The 20,236-nt window shown below is 40.5% G+C and overlaps 3 protein-coding genes across 6 annotated transcripts in view; 2 read left to right on the top strand and 1 right to left on the bottom strand.

Annotated features, from left to right (window-relative positions):
- LOC111145832 (proteasome 26S subunit, non-ATPase 5) overlaps positions 1 to 7,988 on the top strand; it is a 28,824-nt gene extending 20,836 nt beyond the window's left edge. For all 4 annotated transcript variants that reach the window (XM_022501089.1, XM_022501090.1, XM_022501087.1 and 1 more), the window contains 3 exons: positions 3,719 to 3,828; positions 4,424 to 4,564; positions 7,236 to 7,988. In XM_022501089.1, the coding sequence (XP_022356797.1) occupies positions 3,719 to 3,828; positions 4,424 to 4,564; positions 7,236 to 7,493 (509 nt within the window). In that variant the 3' untranslated portion in view covers positions 7,494 to 7,988. The remainder of the gene's footprint in view (positions 1 to 3,718; positions 3,829 to 4,423; positions 4,565 to 7,235) is intronic.
- Positions 7,989 to 11,654: 3,666 nt separating this feature from the next.
- On the bottom strand, positions 11,655 to 17,148 carry LOC111146357 (putative UDP-GlcNAc:betaGal beta-1,3-N-acetylglucosaminyltransferase LOC100288842). Its single transcript, XM_022501884.1, has 5 exons — positions 17,068 to 17,148; positions 16,746 to 16,932; positions 16,514 to 16,684; positions 13,999 to 14,090; positions 11,655 to 12,758 (listed from the first exon to the last, which is right to left on the bottom strand). Exons 1-5 carry the CDS (start codon positions 17,146 to 17,148, stop codon positions 11,655 to 11,657), a joined length of 1,635 nt encoding a protein of 544 aa, XP_022357592.1.
- LOC111145634 (F-box and WD repeat domain containing 2) overlaps positions 16,634 to 20,236 on the top strand; it is a 28,516-nt gene continuing 24,913 nt past the window's right edge. The window contains exons 1-2 of the mRNA XM_022500679.1: positions 16,634 to 16,682; positions 16,785 to 16,893. The gene's annotated coding sequence lies outside the window, so the exon portion shown is untranslated. The remainder of the gene's footprint in view (positions 16,683 to 16,784; positions 16,894 to 20,236) is intronic.

Raw genomic sequence — 20,236 nt, 5'->3', positions numbered from 1 at the left:
GATGGTATATCTTGTCAAATGCTTTTTCTGCATCAATTGAGAGGACCATGTGGTTCTTCTCTCTTCTTTATTGATTTGTTCTGTCACATTGATTGATTTGCGAATGTTGAACCACCCTTGTATCCCATGGATAAATCACACCTGGTCATGGTGGATAACCTTTTTAATGTAGTGTTGGATCCGGTTAGCTAGGGTCTTGTTGAGAATCTTGGCGTCCGTATTCATCAGGAATATTGGTCTGAAATTCTCTTCTTTGGTGGGGTCTTTGCCTGGTTTGGGGATCAGGGTAATGCTGGCTTCATAAAAAGAGTCTGGAAGTTTTCCTTCTCTTCCTATCTTTTGAAACAGCTTTAGGAGAATAGATACTTCTTTGAATGTGTGGTAGAATTCTCTAGGGAATCTGTCAGGTCCTGGGCTCTTGTGTTTTGGGAGGTTGTTTGTTTGTTTGTTTGTTTGTTTGTTTTTTAAAGATTTTATTTATTTATTTAACAGAGAGAGAGGAAGGGAAGCAGGCTCCCCACCAAGCAGAGAGTCCAATGCGGGCCTCGATCCCAGGATGCTGGGATCACAACCTGAGCCGAACGCAGAGGTTTTAACCCACTGAGCCACCCAGGCGCCCCTTTTGGGAGGTTTTTGATCACTGCTTCAATCTTGTTACTAGATATTGGTCTATTCAGGTTGTCAGTTTCTCCCTGATTCAGTTTTGGAAGTTTATAGGTTTCCAGGAATGCATCCATAGGTTGCTTAACTTATTGGTATATAATTGTTGATGATAAATTCTGATGATTGTTTCTATTTCCTTGGTGTTAGTCATGATCTCCCTTTTCATTCATAGTTTTATTAGTTTGGGTCCTCTCTCTTTTCTTTTGGATTAATTTGGCCAGTGGTTTATCGATCTTATTGTTTCTTTCAAAAAAGCAGCTTTTAGTTTCATTGATGTGTTCTACTGTATCCCTAGTTTCTATCTCATTGATCTCTGCTCTAATCTTGATTATTTCTCTTTGTGTGTGTGGGGGGGTTGGCTTAATTTGTTGTTGATTCTTCAGTTCTTTGTATTCTAGATTTTTCAGTTTTTTTGAGGGAGTCTTGGATGGCTATGTATCTCCCCCTTAGGACCGCTTTTGCCATATGCCATAGGTTTTGAACCAAAGTGTCTTTATTCTCATTGGTTTCCATGAATTGTTTAAGTTCTTCCTTGATTTCCTAGTTAATCCAAACATTCTTAAGCAGGGTGTTCTTTAGCTTCCAAGTGTTTGAATTCCTTCCAAACTTTTCCTTGTGATTGAGCTCCAGTTTCAAAGCATTGTGGTCTGAGAATATGCAGGGAATAATCTCAGTCTTTTGCTATCGGTTGAGCCCTGATTTGTGACCCAGTGTGTGGTCCGTGGTCTATTCTAGAGAAAGTTCCATGTGCACTCGAGAAGAATGAGTTTTCTGTTGTTTTAGGATGGAATGTTCTGTATATATCTATGAGGTCCATCTGGTCCAATGTGTCATTCAGTCTCTTATTTCTTTATTGATTTTCTGCTTGGATGATCTGTCTGTTACTGACAGTGGCATGTTAAGATCCCCTACTATTAATGTATTCATATCAATATGACTCTTTATCTTGATTAACAGTTGTCTTATTTAGTTGGCTGCTCCCGTATTGGGGGCACAAATATTTATAATTGTTAGATCTTCTTGGTGGATAGACCATTTAAGAATGATGTAGTGTCCTTCTGTATCTCTGACTACAGTCTTTAGTTTAGAATCTAATTTTCTGATACGAGAATCATTACCCCAGCTTCCTTTTGAGGCCCATTGGCATGAAAGATGCTTCTCCATCCCTTCACTTTCAGTGTGGATGTATCCTTGGGTTCCAGATGGGTCTCTTGTAGGCAACGTACATCCATGAGTATATTAAAGCACTCTGAATTCTATACAAAAAATAATACGGGCAAAAAAAAAAATAATATGGGCACTGTAAAACCTTCATGACATATATTTTGAATTGAAAATTGAAAATGCTATTGTGTATCACAACCAGTATCCTTGTGATACATACTTTTCTAAGTGCTTTTACCTATGACATGTAATCCTTTTACAGTCCTGCGAAGAACATACTCTGGCGTTCTTTTTTTATAGATAAGGTAGCTGAAATTCAGAGAAGTTAAGAAAACTTTTAAGATCACGCAGACGGGGTGGGGCAACTCATACTCAAATCCAGGTCCTTTGATTCCAAATCCTCTGTAATTTGTCTTATATATATATATATATATATACTGTATTACATACGAATGTGTGTTTTAGGTTTGTCATTTAGTCTCTGACTGCATGTTTAATTTTTGTGTTGGTTTAGGTTGGTAGAGGTCATAGTATATGAAAGCATACTTTTTTTTCTTTTTAAAGATTTTATTTATTTATTTGACAGACAGAGATCACAAGTAGGCAGAGAGGCAGGCAGAGAGAGAGGAAGGGAAGCAGGCTCCCTGCTTCACAGAGAGCCCGATGCGGGGCTCGATCCCAGGGCCCCGGGGTCATGACCTGAGCCAAAGGCAGAGGCTTTAACCCACTGAGCCACCCAGGCGCCCCTGAAAGCATACTTTTAAAAAAATCCCATTGTTCACTTCATACCCATTTGGATGCTATTAATGACCAAAAAAAGATAACAAAAACATAAAATAACAAGTGTTGACAAGGACATAAATTGGGACCCTGGTACATATTTGGTGGGAATGTAAAATGGTACAGCTGCTGTGGAAAACATTATGGTGGTTGGTTTCTCAAAAAATTATACATAGAGGTGCACCTGGGTGGCTCCGTTTGTTGAGAGACTAACTCTTGGTTTCAACTCAGATCATGATCTCAGGATCCTGAGATTGGGCCCCACATCAGGCTCCACACTCGGTGTGGAGTCTGCTGGAGATTCTTTTGCCCTCTCTTGCCCTCCTCTTCTGCTCCTCTCCCCAGCTTGAGTGTGCTCTCACTCTCTCTTTCTCTCTAAAATAAATAAATAAAATCTTTTTTAAAAATTTACATAAAATTACCCTATGATCCAGCAAATACACTTCTAGATATACACCCAAGGAAATTAAAAGAAGGGACTCAAAATTTATTTGTACACTTGTATTCGTAACAGCATTATTCATAATAGCCAAGAAGATAGAAACAATCCTGTTCATTGATGGACAAGTGCATAAACAAAATGTGGTGCATACAATACAATGAAACATCCAATCTTAAAAAGGAATGACGGGCACCCAGGTGGCTCAGTTGGTTAGGTGTCCGACTCTTGATCTCAGCTCAGGTCTTGATCTCCAGGTCATGAGTTAAAACCCCACACCTTGGGCATGGACCAGTGTGAACCAAAAAAGGGAATGAAATTCTCATACATGATATATAACATGTAGGGGCCTTGAAGACATTATGCTAAGTACAATAAGCCAGACTCAAAAAGAGGAGTATTACATGATTCCACTTATAAGAGATACTTAGAGTCGTTGAATATGCAGAGACAGAAAGTAAAATCCTGGTTATCAGGGGATGGAGGTGGGGGAAATGGGAAGTTACTGTTTAATGAATACAGAGTTTTGATTTGAGATGATGGAGTTCTGGAGATGGATAATGACGACGATTGCACAACAATATAAATGTACTTAATGCCACTGAGCTGTATACTTAAAATTGGCTAATATTAATTTTATCACAATAAAAAACATTTTGTTATCCTTCAAAGGAACTCGCTTTGAATGCTTGCTCATGAAAATAGGATATCAAGCAAAGAATGCCTCGACAGAGCTCAAAATTAGGTGTTTGGATGCAATTTCGTCGATTTTTTATATACCGGTAAGTAAATCAGGAAGTTAATGAAGGACAGTGGGATATGTTTGGGAGAATAAATCTGTATAAATCAACAAAATACTGGTTAACTTAATATAAATGTTACTCAACTTTTAGTAAAAGAAGATAACCCTCGGTATATGACTAGTGACAGTTTTTTTTTGTTTTGGTTTTTTAAAGATTTTATTTATTTATTTGACAGACGGAGATCACAAGTAGGCAGAGAAGCAGGCAGAGAGAGAGGAGGAAGCAGGCTCCCTGCCGAGCAGAGAGCCTGACGCGGGGCTCCATCCCAGGACCCTGGGATCACGACCTGAGCTGAAGGCAGAGGCTTTAACCCACTGAGCCACCCAGGCACCCCTGGTGACAATTTTTAAGTTAAAGTGGAGTCAGCCAGGTCAGAACTGGAGAGGGAGGACCCTAGAGCTTGCCTAATCAACCCCATCAGGAAAATGAAAAACGACTGGGGAAGTGTGAGCTGGGTTTGGGAAAGTGTGCTCCAGACTTAGCAGAGATCACAGAGCAAACTCAGGACAATGTGCCGTCAGACCCAGGCTTCCTGACTTCCAAAGGCTTGAGATTTTTCCTTTCGGTCCTGTAGCCAGAGCAGCAGACTGATGACCTCCTGCGGATGACAGAATCCTGGTTTTCTTCTTTATCTCGGGATCCGCTGGAGCTCTTCCGTGGCATCAGTAATCAACCCTTCCCTGAACTGCACTGCGCTGCCTTGAAAGTGTTCACGGTATGCATCCTCTTCTTTTTCACAGGTCCTTCCGGTACAAAGCTAGTTCAGCACGTGAGTACTTAGAATGCGCCAGTACCTCTGCCATGCAGATATACCAGCGCATAGTGCACGTTCTGCCCTATGTGCTTAGTGTGGACTAATGAGGGAGACAGATGTGTAAACGATTGTTTCAGTTAAAGGTATCGGGTATAATGGCAGAGCTTTAGGTTTCTATGATCACAGAATTAATTCCAGATTCCTTATCTGCCATCACGCAAACCCTCTACTGACCCAGCCCTGGTCCTCTTCCTGAGCCGTATTTCCTGCCATTTCCCCTTCTGGCACTTAATGCTCTAGTGACACCAGACTGCTTGCTTCCCATCTCTGGACCTTTTTGGGCCCTCTACATTCAACAGTGTTCCCCAACTTTGCTTGGTAACCTCTTATTCTTAAAGGACTAGCTCAGGTATGTCTTCAGCAAGCTTTGCCCAAACCCACAAGGTTGAGTTAAGCTGTGTCAGCTCTCATAAAAGCTGTTTATTCATTATTTTAAAATTTGGTAAACATTAAGTAGAAATTTTTGAAATCACTTAAAGTCAGACCTGTTTTGTGTATTTCCTTTTAGTGTTAGTATTTATTTACTTTTTTTTTGGTGAAGTTTTGTTTTTTAAGATTATATTTATTTATTAGAGAGCGAGAGCAAGAGAGTACACAAGCAGGGGGAGGGGCAGAGGAAAAGGGAGAAGCAGACTCCCCGCTGGGCAGGGAGCTTGATGCCGGGCTCAATCCCAGGACCCTGAGATCATGACCTGAGCCGAAGGCAGACACTTAACCAACTGAGCCACCCAGGCGCCCTTTGGTGAAATATTTCAGACATCAGTAACACTTTCCAATCTCTGCCAACCGCCCCCTTCCTCCCTTTCTGGATGTGATCACTGTCGTGGGGTTAACAAGCCTATGCATGATTTTATACTTTTGCTACATATGTGTGTATCTTTAAATGAATTACAGTATTTTGTATATTCTTTTTTTTTTTTTTTTAAGATTTTATTTATTTATTTGACAGAGAGATCCCAAGCAGGCAGAGAGGCAGGCAGAGAGAGAGGAGGAAGCAGGCTCCCCTAGAGAGCAGAAAGCCCGATGCGGGGCTCGATCCCAGGACTCTGAGATCATGACCTGAGCCGAAGGCAGCGGCTTAACCCACTGAGCCACCCAGGCGCCCCAACAGTATTTTGTATATTCTTAAACTTTGTGAATGGTATCATGTTCATACCATTCTTTTCAACATTATGTTTCTAAAGTTTGTGTATGTTAAAAGTGGCAATTAGAAAGTCTTTATTTCGGGGGTGCCTGGGTGGCTCAGTCGGTTAAGCATCTGACTCTTGATTTCAGCTCAGGTCATGATCTTAGTGTCCTGAATTTAAGCCCCAATTGAGCTCTGCCATCAGTGTGGAGTCTGCTTGAGATTCTCTCTCTCCCTCTGCCCCTCCCCCACTTGCACTCTAAATAAATAAATAAATAAATAAATAAATAAAATATTTATTTTCTTTAAAAAGTCACTATTTCATTGTATAGCCACAGTGAATCATTCTATCAGTGAAGATTTCAGTAGTTCTCTATTACAAATGGTACTACAATGAACATTCTCAAAACTATCTGTGTGCACAGGTATGAGAGTTTCTTCAGGGTAGTCTTTTCTTCTCTAGTTTTTGTTTTTATTTTTCCACTGTTGTAATCATGCCATGTATATAATTTGGATCTACTTTTTTAATATCATAGGTTTACCTATTCTTTATAAACATTCTTTTTTTTTTTTTTTAAAGATTTTATTTATTTATTTGACAGAGAGAGATCACAAATAGGCAGAGAGGCAGGCAGGAGGTGGGAGGGAGCAGGCTCCCTGCTGAGCAGAGAACCCGATGCGGGGCTTGATTCCTGAGATCATGACCTGAGCCAAAGGCAGACGCTTAACCCACTGAGCCACCCAGGCACCCCCTTTATAAACATGCTTAATGTTTATTTAATTTTTTCTTGCTCTATACTATAGTTTACTTACCTGTCCCTCCCACTATTAGACATTTATAACTTTCACCCTATGATATACATCTTTGTAAACAAAGCTTTTTAATATTTAGATCTTTTTTTTTTTTTTTAGATTTTATTCATTTGCAAGAGAGAGAGGGACAAAGAGCACAAGTGGGGGGAGTAGTAGAGGGAGAGGGACAGGTAGAGTCCACGCTAAGGATAGAGACCAACACTGGGCTCGATCTCATGACCCTGAGGTTATGACCTGAGCTGAAAACAAGAGTCAGATGCTTAACTGAATCAGCCATCCAGGCACCCCTAGATTATTTTCTTAAGTTAGATTTTTCGGAGGGGAATTTATTTAGGCAAAAGTATCATTTTTTTAAAGATTTATTTTTATTTTAGAGAGAGTGTGAGTTGGGGGAGGGACAGAGGGAGAGAGAATCTCAAGCAGACTCCCTGCTGAGCATGCAGCCTGACGTGGGGCTCAATGCCAGGACCCTGAGATCATGACCTGTGCTGAAATCAAGAGTCAAAGGCTTAACTAAGCAAGCCACCCAAGTGGCCCAAAAAGTAACATTTTTAAGGTTAATGTGCTATCCAAGTAACACATTTAACTTCTTAAGGCTCAGAGGAGTTGTAATCATTCTGCTTTCCATTTCAGGCCATCGCAAACCAACCCTGGGCTCAGAAACTTATGTTTAATAGTCCAGGGTTTGTGGAATATGTGATGGACCGGTCTGTGGAGCACGATAAAGCTTCAAAGGATGCCAAATATGAACTGGTGAAAGCACTTGCCAATTCCAAGACAATTGCAGAAATCTTTGGGAACCCAAATTATTTGAGGCTCAGAACTTACCTGAGCGAAGGTCCATACTACGTGAAACCTATTTCCACAACAGCCGTGGAAGGAGCTGAATGATTCCTTCTAGAGTCTAGACCATTTTTGACCAAAACTTCTCATAAGGCATTTGATTTCACCTGTATTTTACAAAAGAGAGTCTTCCCTTCCCCCAGAATTAACATGGAGTATCTAATGTTAATATATCACTACGTCTGTGGTGTTTCTACATGGAAGCATAGTGTGGAACCAGGAAAGCAGGCAAACTTGGTCTTCATGGCACCGGGTATTTTTCAGATTCCTTTGACTGCCTTAATCTTTCCAAGAAGATGGTGTTTTTGTTCTCCCAGAAAATTTCCATGGACTTACTCAATGTTTTATTTAAAGTTCTGCTTCAGATGGAATGGAACCAAATTGTTTCTGAATTCGCTTTACCACTTTTTTTTTTTTTTCCTTTTTGGTCCTTTCACCTTTCTGATTACACTGTCAAAGTCTTGAGTATAAATATTCTTTGAAAAACAATATGGAATCTTGAAATTATGTTCTCCATACTAAGAATAAATACTTTTAATATGATGTCTTTGGGTTTTTTGTTACCATTATATCCCTTTGGAAGATGGACAATAAATAAATCTTTTAAAAATGTTTCTAGTGTTCTTTGCTTTTTTTGTTGTTTGTCATTGACTTTTATTCTGTTGTGGTTTGGAAGGATTGCTAACATCCTAAAGCAGGAAGATTCCCCAAACTCTTGTTTTACTTATTGGTGGATCAGCATCATTGAGGGTTTCGCTTTTAATCTTTCAGAGCCATCAAGTCAGAATTGAAATGACCAGAGAGAGAGACGCTGACTCCTTAATAACCAGAGTCTGATGGCAGGGCACTATACAAAAACCATCTCACTGATTAACAAAGGATGCACTTTTCATTGACAAAGAAAAAAAAATGTTCCCACCTATTTCCATTGCGCTGCTTTCTAACTGGAAAAGCACTCTGCACACCAATCACCTGTCAGAGGTTTTGGCATGAGTGTATTATCAAGAGTGTGATTCAGAATCGAGAGGTAGATCTCTTTTAAGCCATAGTGATGTTGATAAACCATTCCCACTCTGTAACAAAGTGGTTCACAGGTGCCTGGAATTCCCTTGTCCCAGATTAATCATCTCGTTTCTATCATCTCTGATATCCCTCTGTGGGTGTTTTGTTTGTTTCCATGCTCATTGTTTCTCTATAGCTAATACCACTAATTAGGCTATAGCCAAGTCTTTCCTAGCCTGAGAAACATTCTATCTCTAAGTTGACTTTTGTTTAATCTCATTCATGATGTTGATTTTAGTCATTTAATGTCCAAGTTCAGAGAGTTCCCCTCTCTCCTACGTGTGGCCTATAAACTCATTCTGATTTTGCACCTGTGACTTTTTTTTTTTTTAAGATTTTATTTATTTATTTGTCATAGAGAGAGAAGCGAGAGCGAGCACAGGCAGACAGAGTGGCAGGCAGAGGCAGAGGGAGAAGCAGTCTCCCCGCCAAGCAAGGAGCCTGATGCAGGACTCGATCCCAGGACGCTGGGATCATGACCTGAGCCGAAGGCAGCCGCTTAACCAACTGAGCCACCCAGGTGTCCCTGTGACTTCTTTTTTTTAAGATTAAATAAAATTTGCAAATTATTTTATTTTGCATTTAATCAATAAACACTATTGACTGCTCATTGTGTGCTTGGCATTGGGAAAAGCATTAGACATTGTCCTAAGTGCTAAGTTCATCGTGTTGACATTTTTACATCTGTTATTTTGCTGATGAAGAAACCCAGGCTCAGAAAAATTAAGTAGGTTATCTCAAAATCATACAGGCAGCAAGCCACGAATAGTGGAAGAAAAAAGAAATTCTGTTAGAAATAGAAATAGAACATTAGTGTATAGTAAGTACAATAAGAGAGAAAAACAGGAAACACCTACCCTAGATCTGAAGGAAGGATTTCCAGAGAAGGAAGCACCTGAATCTTGAAGAACCAGTAGGATAGAGTCAAGTGAAAAACAACAGAGAGTAGCAGGGGAAGCAGAGGTCCAGATATGAAAACAAGAAACATTGGGAGGAACTGCAAGGCAATGTGACCAAAACCTGGAACTTAAAAGGGAAAAATTAACAAAATTCTTTACCATTATTACTAATAGTGGCTACTATTTCTGACAGATTGCACACTCCAGAGCTAGAATGCTAACCTGGCTTCCTGGTGGCTACTCAGATGTGTTACTCGATTATATTTTGAAGATATCAGCAAACAAATGTTTGTGAAGCATTGTTCTAAAAGCTTTTCAGGGGCACCTAGGTGGCTCAGTAGGTTAAGCATCCAACTCTTGATTTCAGCTCAGGTCGTGATCTTAGGATTGTAAGACTGAGCCCCACGTCAGGCTCTTGGCTCAGCGAAGAGTCCGCTTGTCCTTCTCCCTCTGCTTCTCTCCCACCCCAATAAATAAACAAATAGCCTTTCATCTATTAACTCATGTTGCTGTCCTTCCTCTCCCAGGAATAAAATACTGTTATTACCCTGTTTACGCATGAGGCCAAGGCACAGCAAAATTAAGGAACTTGCACAAGATCACAGATCAAATAGATGGAGCCAAGATTTGAATCTAAGCTATTTAACTCAGAGCATACGTATTTAAATGCTGCCTCTTCCTCTTATTGGACATTTACTATGGGCCAAATCCAATGCTAAATGCTTGACAGATCTCATTTAGTCCACAAGTCTGATTTTATACGTAAACTGAAGCTCAGATATTTTAGTCATTTGTCAAAAAATACGATCTAATAAGTGTAATGGCAGGGGTTTTCAAAGTGTGTTACTTTGGGGACACCTAAAATCCCAAGAACCCCGGGATGGGAGCTATTGATCTAGCACCTGGTCTTTATACAAGAGAAATCAGAAAGTGTGTTGTAAGTTTAATTGTGTCCCCCCCGAAAGATAATATTGAAATCCTAACCCCTGATTCCTAATGTGACCTTATTTTGAAATAGTTTTGCCAATGTAATCAAAGTACAATGGGGACATTTGGGTGCCAGTCCAATGACTGGTGTCCTTAGAACAGGGAAATTAGGACACAGCACAAAGGGAAAATTATGTGAAGTCACAGACACATAGGAGAAGGCCATGTGTGAAGATGGAAACAGAGATTAAAGTGATCTCTCTGCAAGCCAAAGAATGCTAAGTATGGCTGTCCACCACCAGAAGCTAGAAATGGCAAGGATTTTCCCTCCTATAGGCTTTAGAGAGAACAGGGTCCTGCCAACACCTTGATTTCAGACATCTAGCCACCAGAACTTTGAGCAAATACCCTTCTGTTCTCTTAATTCACCCAATTTGTGGCACTTTCTTACAGAATTCTTAGGAAACTAATGAAGAGTATACACATAACACAATGTGAATTTATTGCATCCCATCTGTAAAGCAGTGTCTAACTAGGACTTGATGAAAAGTGCTTTACAAAGAGAGATCCAAGTCTTTGGTATGGTTTAAGTTAACATATACTAGGTGGTTAATGCTTTTAAATTAAGTGTAATTCCACCACCCGTTACCAAAATGTTTCTTGCTTACATCCAAGATGAAAATTTTGTTCAACACATTCCTTAGTGTTCTCTTTCAATTCTGAGCATTCTCAAAAATCAGTCACTCTTTCTGTTGGTGAGTCATGACAGTTCCACAGAATATGATGTTGACAAATTCACTTACTGTAAAGAGAAACAAGACTTCTGGTTATAATTAATGTTCTCTCATTTCTGGATAAAAGGTTTTATTTTTTTTTTTTAAGATTTACTTTTTTTTTTTTTTTTTGAGAATGAGAGAGAGAGAGAGAAGCAGCAAGGAGGGGTAGAAGGAGAGGGAAAAAGAGTCTTAGGCAGACTCCACACCGAGCGCAGAGCATCATGTGGGGCTCGATGTCACAACCCTTTGATCATGACCCGAGCCAAAAACAAGAGTCTGACGACGCTTAACTGACTGTGCCACCCAAGCATCCCAAAAGGTTTTATTTTGAAAAGAATCATACTCTATCAACTTAAATATCATAAAATAAAATCTCAATATGATGTAGTATATCACAGCACTAATAACATTTTAAAACTTGCTAAGAGAAACTACAGAAACACAAGGAAGGAGGGACGCTTTTTACAGCAAGGTATGAGTTAATTTATGAAGAACACATTTATAAGAAAACGCCAAAAAAAAAAAAAAACCCACAAAAATCCCTCCTAATCACCAAAATACATGTCATAGTTTTTTATGGTATTCATGTGAAAACGTTTAAAGCTATCAAGGTATGTCAGAAGTTTGCAGGAAATGAGCCCGTAGTAAGTCTCAAACAGGGAACATTCTTTCCCACTGCTAATTTCCTCCCATGCCAGGGGCATTTCAGCATCTGTAGTTTCCAAGGACGTAAAAATGAACTTATAGCAACATCTGTTGTATCTGATGTGCTTTTTCCCAGAAAACCTTGAACTGTGGATGGGTATAAGGCCAATGGACTTGGCACAAATCCCTACAAACACATCAGCAGGAACCATTACGGGTACTTCATTGAAAACCACATACATCATCCGAGCCACATCTTGGGACATAATAAAGGCTTCACCACTGCAGTAATCTGGGTAGTACTTTTCTGGGTACTTGCTAAAAGGGACAAATTCTTGACTATTGGAGTCTCTGTTGGGTGTATCCTGATGGATAACTCTTCCCACATAGATATCCTCAAGGTGTTCTTTCAGATTGAGAAGATAGTCTACCAAGCTTGGAAGATTGACAAACATCTCTTCATCAACCTTGAGAATGAATAGGGCATTAGGGCAAAAAGTCACAACCCATTGCATCATTGTGATGATCTTCAGGGTTTGGTTCTCAGAAGTGTCCAAGAAGATTCCTTCAATTATATCATTATTCTTATGGGACTCTTCATCTATCTCTTGCTGGGTAGTTACCAAAACAGGCATTCCTAAAGCAAACAGTGTGAGAATGTGGTGCCCTTGGACACTGGTCACATTACCCCAGGTTTTCCTGATGAGGTCCCGCCTTGTTCCATTTCCTGGGCTACTGAAGATAAGAGAGAGTAAAAATATATTCTTCCCTTTACACACCTCCGACTGGCTCAGGATATAATACTTGGAAAGGTTACTTCTTAGGGGTTCCACGTTCAATTTTCTTGCCTTATCCTTTATTTCAAGAACTTTCATATCTACATAAGGCAAAGCACGCAAAAAGTATTCTTCCACAAAATCAGCCCCAAAAAGCAAGGCATGAAATAGGATAACATTAAATAGAATGAAACACCACTGGTGAGTCCGAAGTCTGCAGAATGTCACCTAAATAAGAAGAAAACACATGTTCATTCAAACTTCATCTCCATTCTTGTTTTTGCCCCCACTGAATGTTATAAGTACTCCTCACAGCACTTAGAAGTACACTATTTTAAGGGTTTCTGACTTATTTTTGCTGTAAGTCTCTCCTACCATATCATGGCTCCTTGGACAGGTGATATCATGCCTCTTTCTTCTTCAGTTCTGCAGAGTTCAGTGTTTGGTATGAGGTAGAAACTGAATAAAATGTTAATTGGTTGTTTTCTTCCTCGTTTGGATGAAAGCCTACTTACTAAATGCAAGGCATTGTGTCGGTCGCTGGAGAAGCAAAGAGGAATCAGACACAGACACATGATATAAAGTAGCAAGTGGCATCATTGTGCTAAAAACCTATAGGAAAATATATGATGTTCTTTCATGAAGTGAAACACTTGGATCGGTTTCTTCTCTAATTACAAAGGTCAAGGGCTAATTTTCCATGAAGTAGTTGCTTTTGTTGCCCAGTGAACAATGGCTACTATAAAACATTTATCTCCTTCCCGTATGATTTTCCAATTTAATCCAATACTGAATTCTGACATTGTCTGTTTTGGCAATGTCCCCTAATCCATCTGACACGTCTATCAATATGGACAAATTACCACTATCTGCATAGCACCCCTCTGGAGATCTAGGGTGGACCTATGCCAAGTTTACTCCACATCATTGAAGAAGATGGAAACTTTCCATCTGGAAGGGTAAATACAGTATTGTAACATAATAAAGCAAGGGAAAATTAAAGGAATTAAATTTCTACTGGAGCTTCAATTGACAAAGCTTCTCATAATAAAAGTAACCTCTTACTGAGCACTTGCAGTGTTCCAAGCACTGTGCTAAGCACTTTATATGCCTTAATTAGCCCTGGTAATGCTTTCAGATAGGTTATCTTCAAAATTAAGTTAAGCATCCAGGTTTCTTTACTTGCTGAAGATCACTCAATGGGTAAGTACAAAGAGTAATGTCATGATTTGAATTCAAGTCTGCAAAATTCCAAAGCTCACTCTTAACCCCTGAGAATCCTGACTCTCTTCCTTCTCCGTGTCCACTGAATTGGAAAGGAACAACAAAACAAAACGAACCCCTGCAATTATCATCTGAACTCCTTTCCGTTTGCTCAATTGCTAATGATTTAAACAGAGAAGAAACTTCAGTTTCCTCAAGCCTATTTTAATAGACATCAAATGCTTCGAAGATTTAAGAAGCTTACCTGCATGTTGTCTGTAAGCAATTTCAGGGCTTTGGAAATTATTGAGTCCAGATGCCAAATGATGCCCGAATGTAGCTCAGCATCATTCCAGTCTAACAGCAATTGAAGTAAAGTACTTTGTGCCCAAGACTTTAAGGATAAAGTTTCTTCCTAATCAGCTTGAGCTTTTGTCCCAGAATACCTGCTGGCTACATAGGAAAGCAAGTGCAGATTATGTTACAGCTAGAGTGAATCCAGAACAAAAGACAGAGAACACAAACCTGTTCAAATGCTCCCAACCTTGTGTACCTCTTGAAACGGACTCCTTGCCTTTATGCTGAATTCCTGGTGAAGTAAGTGTGGGAGTTGAAAGAGCAGCTCACCTACATCACCCCTCCACACATCATCACACAAGGAGAAATGTCATACAGTCTGTTTTGGAGTGTTTTCAAGAAACTAAACAATTGGAATAGTTCCTGCTCCCTAGTATATGCACGTGCAAGACATAGACTAAAAACATCAAGGAATAGTTGTCATCCCTAATGGGTGCATACTTTTTTTCCAAAGAAACATCATATGGTGAGGTTTGTTTAATGTTTGCCATTTTCCTAGGGCATGAATGTGTAGGAATTATTCCAAACACTGTTCCTACCAGCAAGCTGAAGAAAAGAAACAACATTCAGCATATTTTCATGTTCTTGTCACATAAACAGTTGTATTGAGCATTCTGTTTTTAGGCAGGGCTATATTTCATCTTTGTTTTTTCTCATGTTGATCTTCCTGCCTGCCACTCACAGCATTTTTTTTAATTGTTTGGCTAGGAAAATCTTATTACATTCAAAGTTGGCTATGTTTTCTCAACCACTGTCATGCAATCTTGGAAATTTGTTTCACAAATTGGGAAAATATAACCTAAAAAAATGCAAGTGAAAAGAAATTGTTTATACATTCTAAGTTTAGCAATTAAATAGGTCTTGTATTTAATTAAATACAAATCCTGTTTTGCAACTTTCAATTCTCAGCTATAAATTTTGTTCCCAGATCTCCTCTTGGCTTCAACTTAATTTGGTTTCTTTCTTTCTTTCTTTCTGTTTTTTAGACAGTTTGGTTTCTTTGTCCATGGGAAGGTCTAACAACGTTATCTCCAGGCAGCTCCATCTGGGATTTTCAGTTTGATTCATCAAACTCCTACCACACTGGGGTTGAGACACATAGGGTTGCTTGGTTTTCTTAATTTCCTTGGCGCTGCCTTCCCTTTCATAGAGGTTATCTGATCTTTGTGCGCATTTCTTCTTAAATTTTCTTATAATGTTGTCATCAGTCACTCTTTGGCTACAGAGACTCCCTTTTGCTCTCTTGAGACCTGACTTTCAAGCCATCATAGTGACTTCTATCTCACATAGTCAAATTTTTACTTCCCATGTTTTAAGGACACTAGATGAACCCAGGATGCCTGGAGTCTTGGCTATTCTCTACCACTAACTGGATACGTGACTGTCTTATTGTCTATATAATGTGATATATCTCTTGGACCAGTCTGTTCAACAGGTAGCCATTAGCCGCATGTGGCTATTTAAATTTAAATCCATTAAAATTGTATTTCCTCAGTCGTATCAGGCATTTTCAAGTGTTTAATGGTCACAAGCGGCTAGTGGCTGCCCTATTAGACGATGCAAATTAGAATATCATTGCTGAAAATCTTATCAGATGGTGGTGGTATAAGATAGGAGTATGTGTATGTGGTTTATGAGCCTTTACAGAGAGACAAGGAGAATTTATGCTTTGAAGGGGGCTTGGGTTGAAATCCTATGAAGCCAGTTACTAAGACTTTAGGCAAGATGCCTTTTGACCTCGGTTTCCCCATCTCTAAAAACGGAGCTAATAATAGTAACTGCGGTGTAGGGCTGCTGTGGGAATTGAGTGTGGTGACACAAATTGATTTAGGATACTGCCGGGGACATCGGAAGCACAGTTCTAGTTTTTTGACGCTTAAAGATTTATGCTTCAACTTTCAGTCCTCAGAAGGATGACATGAGGAAGATACTAGAACTACTATGCAGAAGAAGGAAATAAATGCAGAGAGGTTAAATAAGTAGGCCATAGACACAGCATGAGTGTAAGAACTGGGATTCGAACCTAGATCACCTGACTGTTCTTTCGCTCACCAATCCCCTTAACTTGCTTAATTATTCTCCTTAGCACTTGCTAAGACTTGCACATGCCTTGCTTAGTTATTTATCTGTCTGCCTCCCTAGCTAGGACGTAAATCCCAGGCGGTCCCTATTTTTGTGCTTTTCGCTCATTAACCCTATCTCCCAGAACAGTGTTTGGGAAATAACCGGTGACTCAATGGGCTGCTTGACTTGGGACACGTCTCTGAAATTCTCCTGCCTCTCCTCCGTAAAGAAAGGATAAAAAAAAGGGCCACACGGGGCAAGGTCAGGTCGGATGAGACACATCCCCGATACACAGCAAAAAATAAGTTTAGGACCAAGGTCCACAAGCCTAAGCTGTAGCGCGCACGCTCCACCCCCACGCCCTCCGCGCTCTCCCGGGCCAGCCCGCTTCCCCCGGAGGCCGGGGCCGGAAGTGCACCCGCGTCCGCTGGGCGCCGCGGGCGGAGGGACGCGCGGAGATGACGCAGGCAGCACCGGAAGCCGCTCCCCTGTGAGGTTGCAGACCCCGAGCGGCGGCCGCTGGTCCAGGTCTGTATGTGAGGCGGGGTCAGGCCGAGGACGGGGTTCTCAGGCGCCCGCGCCTCTGCTGACCAGCCGCGCCTCGGGCCGTTTGTCTTTCTTTCTCTGCAGGCGCCATGGCTGCGGAGCGGACCCGGCCGCTGCGAGGCTCTGGCGGCCCGAGCGCGCCTAGTCGGTGTGAGCCCGGCGCGAGGTCCTGGGCCCCGGGGCGCTCGCTCAGGTCAGTGCTGCGCGGAACACGACTCTGGAAGCGGGGGACCTGGGAACGACGAACGGGTTGAAGGGATCTGGAGTTGCTTTTAGAGATGGGAAAATTGAGTCTCGGAGTTACTGCCTGTTAGTTGCTCAGTTTCCTTAGCCGCGAAATGAGTTAACAATGATGTTCCAGGGCTACCATGACTTTGAAAGATGATGAAGTGTGGCGAGGTGGTTTATGAATTACAAAGCGCTGTATTAATGTGAGGGACTGCGCCATAGTTGTGGGTATGCGATGGAAACAGGTGTGTATGTGGGGTGCCGCTTGAGATACAGATAACAATATTAATGCTGAATAATAATGGTAACTGGCATTTCTTGGAAGCTTACAATGTGTCGGGTACTGTGCTAAACGCTTTACGTGCGTTATCCGACTTAATCCTCACAAAAAACCCTTGTACGGAATGCTGTGCGTGGTTGCATTTTACAAGTGAAGAGACTGAACTTGAGATGGGTGAAGTGATTTCCCCAGGGTCACTCAGCAACAGGTGGAGTTGCAGAGCCTGTAACACTGTTTCTTTCCGAGCTGTTTTTATTTATCTTAGAGCTAAAGGCGGTTTTATTTTACTTTTTAAAAAATATTTTATTTATTTATTTGACAGATCACAAGTAGGCAGAGAGAGAGGAGGAAGCAGGCTCCCCGCTGAGCAGAGAGCCCGATGCGGGGCTCCATCCCAGGACCCTGGGATCATGACCCTAGCCGAAGGCAGGGGCTTTAACCCACTGAGCCACCCAGGCGCCCCTAAAGGCGATTTTAAAGTAAATAGTATATTCACATGGTTTTAAATTCAAGAAAGAGCTCCTCGCTCCAATTCCTTAGCTCTCCAGTTTTCCTGGGAGGCAACCAGGGTTACCAGCTTCTTGATATTCAAATGATACCGGGCATGTGTATGTTTATAAATAACATGTTTTCAGAACCTCTGTACTGTAACTGCTGATAGTGCTTGATAAGAAAACAGGGAAGATGAATCCTCCTCTCCAACAACAAATGTCTTGCTTTCGTTCTTAACTAGGCCAGGTCCTGGTGGAGAAGAGGAAAACACATATGTGATGTTTTATCCAGAATGGCTGTCTCCAATAAAACCTAGGGGTATAGTTTTGTTTTGAGGGGGTGGGGGCTGAGAAAGATGTTAAGGTGCTTCCTATGGGACCCTGGGAAAGTCACTCCACTTCTTAGGCCATAAATTTCCTCATTTTATTCGTTAAGGGTGGTAGTACTGATACTTTCCATGAAGTTCTGATAATCCAGTGAGGTAATGTCTGTGAGTAGTACTTGAGTCTTTTAAACCAATACAAATATGAGAGTTGCCTGAGGGAACATAGGGAGCCAATGGCAGAACTAGAGATCAAACCTAGACCTCCCATCTTCCAGTTAAGGTGTCTTCATCACGCCACCCATTTCGGAGCCTTAGTGATTCTTAATATTGAGGGCAGAAGGGCAGGCTTAATGTTTAATCTGAAGTGGGGGCAGGGGCGGGCAAGACACAATGAAGTGTGGGTAGAGACAAAAATGCACCTAGTGGGAAATTCTAGCCTCAAGTCAATAACTGCCCTTAATTATAAAACTAAATCTCAGTAAGTTTGAGCCGTTGAGTTTTTCCTCCATGTGTTTTAAGCCATTTTAAGGGAAATTTTATGGTTAGGGTCATAGGGTTGAAAGGGATGTTGGTGGCCCTATGTTTTCCAGCCTTAGGGCTACTATCAGCTTTCCTGGCAGGTATTCATAGTGATAAAACTAAGAAAAATACCATGTGAGTTACTTCAGACTGTGTGTTAAGGATGTCCTGGCCCTGTTTCTGATTTTCGTAACTCTCAAAATGAGTGATAGCTTCCATTTTACAGATGACTGAAGTTTAGAAGTTGGTCTCAGAGTTGCCCATAATCCCATAGGAAGTGGCTGAATCAGTAGAAGATTTGACTGACTCCAGGGCATTTTCACTTACCTCATTCTGCCTCTGTTTCTACTGTCTTTGACTTTCCCAGCAATGGGAATCGCACAGCGTTCTGGAGACAGCCCTTACGTTATTGGGAAGCTCCTGTTGAATTGAAATCCTTCTTCATGAAGTTGTCCTGTTTGGGCCTTGTGCTGCCAGGAGTACATGATATTCCTAGAGGCTCTCCAAAAAGGTTCATTTTAGACCTGTGACCTTAAGAAAGTTCCCTCCAAAGTCAGTTGATTTTTTGTTAGAAAAGTAAAAACTGGTGGTTTTTGTTTTGTTTTGTAACAGTGCAGAGTAGGGTAAAAAATTATTAGGGGTTAAGAGAATATCTGAATCTCAGAAATGGCTGAGTTTTTTAAAGGTGCTCATTGGAAAGTTTGTCCCATAATCTTCTATGTTGTCATGACTACATTAACTTGGCATTCTGTAGGATGTCTCTTAGTTTTTGTCAATGGTGGAAACCTGATAACATTTTCATGGGTATTATAAATTTGCCTTGTAGTCATTTAAATAATAATTCAGCTTCTTATAAGCAGAAATAAGCATTTCTGTGATGGATGTGTGGATACTTCTGTGTGTGTAGGTGTGAGAGAGGAAGTCCTCCACACTTATTCCTGGGTAGATGTTTTGGTATATGTTTTTAATTGGCCAGTATTAATTAATTAGATTTTGTGACATTTTGTGAGTGTCCACAGAAAAGGATTGTTTTGACTTGCTATGAGTGGTTTTTTTAAAGTAAAAAATTTCCAGAAATGTTACAGATAGAATGTTGTTTGGATTCAGAAAGAGGAAGCTTGTTAGCTTGTTTTGTTGATAAAACTTTTGGTGAACTGATTATTTTTTGGCTGCCAAGTAAATCCATGAATTAAAAAATCCTGCCTAGCCCAAACCCTGAGGATTCTGGAGTATTATTTTAAAGTTCATTCACTGTTCCCAAAACCAAACTGTTAGGAGATAATATGATTGGAAGGTTTGGTCGCTTTTACTCTTTTGTGTCCAATAACATTCTTGCCAAATTTGATATTGAGAAATGAATGAAAATGATTTTTACTGACCTACATGAACAGAGTTGGAAGATGAGATCTGGCTTTTGACGTAGACTTGACCTAGATGACATATATGGGAAGGAATTTATTTTCCTCTTCCACATTAATTTGGATATAAATTTTTAAAATTAGTATGACAATCTTGTCATCTGGTTGGAGAATAAATGATCAGATAGAAGGAAGGTTTTTTTTAAATTATGGAAATGTTTAAACATATAATAATAAAAAGAATAAAAAAACCTCTGTGTACTGATCATTCAGCACCAACATCTATCAACATATAGCCAACCTTGGGAAAGATGTTTTTATGGATTTGCTTTAT

The sequence above is a fragment of the Enhydra lutris genome, unplaced genomic scaffold, assembly GCF_002288905.1.
Source record: "Enhydra lutris kenyoni isolate GAN:26980312 unplaced genomic scaffold, ASM228890v2 scaffoldscaffold13, whole genome shotgun sequence".
In the NCBI taxonomy this organism is placed as follows: Eukaryota; Metazoa; Chordata; class Mammalia; order Carnivora; family Mustelidae; genus Enhydra; species Enhydra lutris.
This window is presented reverse-complemented; position numbering and strand designations above follow the sequence as displayed.

What these genes read in the sequence shown, in the direction of transcription:
- LOC111146357 (XM_022501884.1), bottom strand. Translation starts at nt 17,148, where the DNA reads ATGGCGCAGTCCCTCACATTAATACAGCGCTTTGTAATTCATAAACCA. An exon ending in AACGGCCCGAGGCGCGGCTG is followed by an intron (nt 16,685 to 16,745) that starts GTCAGCAGAGGC and finishes CCTCACATACAG; the next exon opens with ACCTGGACCAGCGGCCGCCG. An exon ending in TGCTTACAGACAACATGCAG is followed by an intron (nt 12,759 to 13,998) that starts GTAAGCTTCTTA and finishes CTTCTTATTTAG; the next exon opens with GTGACATTCTGCAGACTTCG.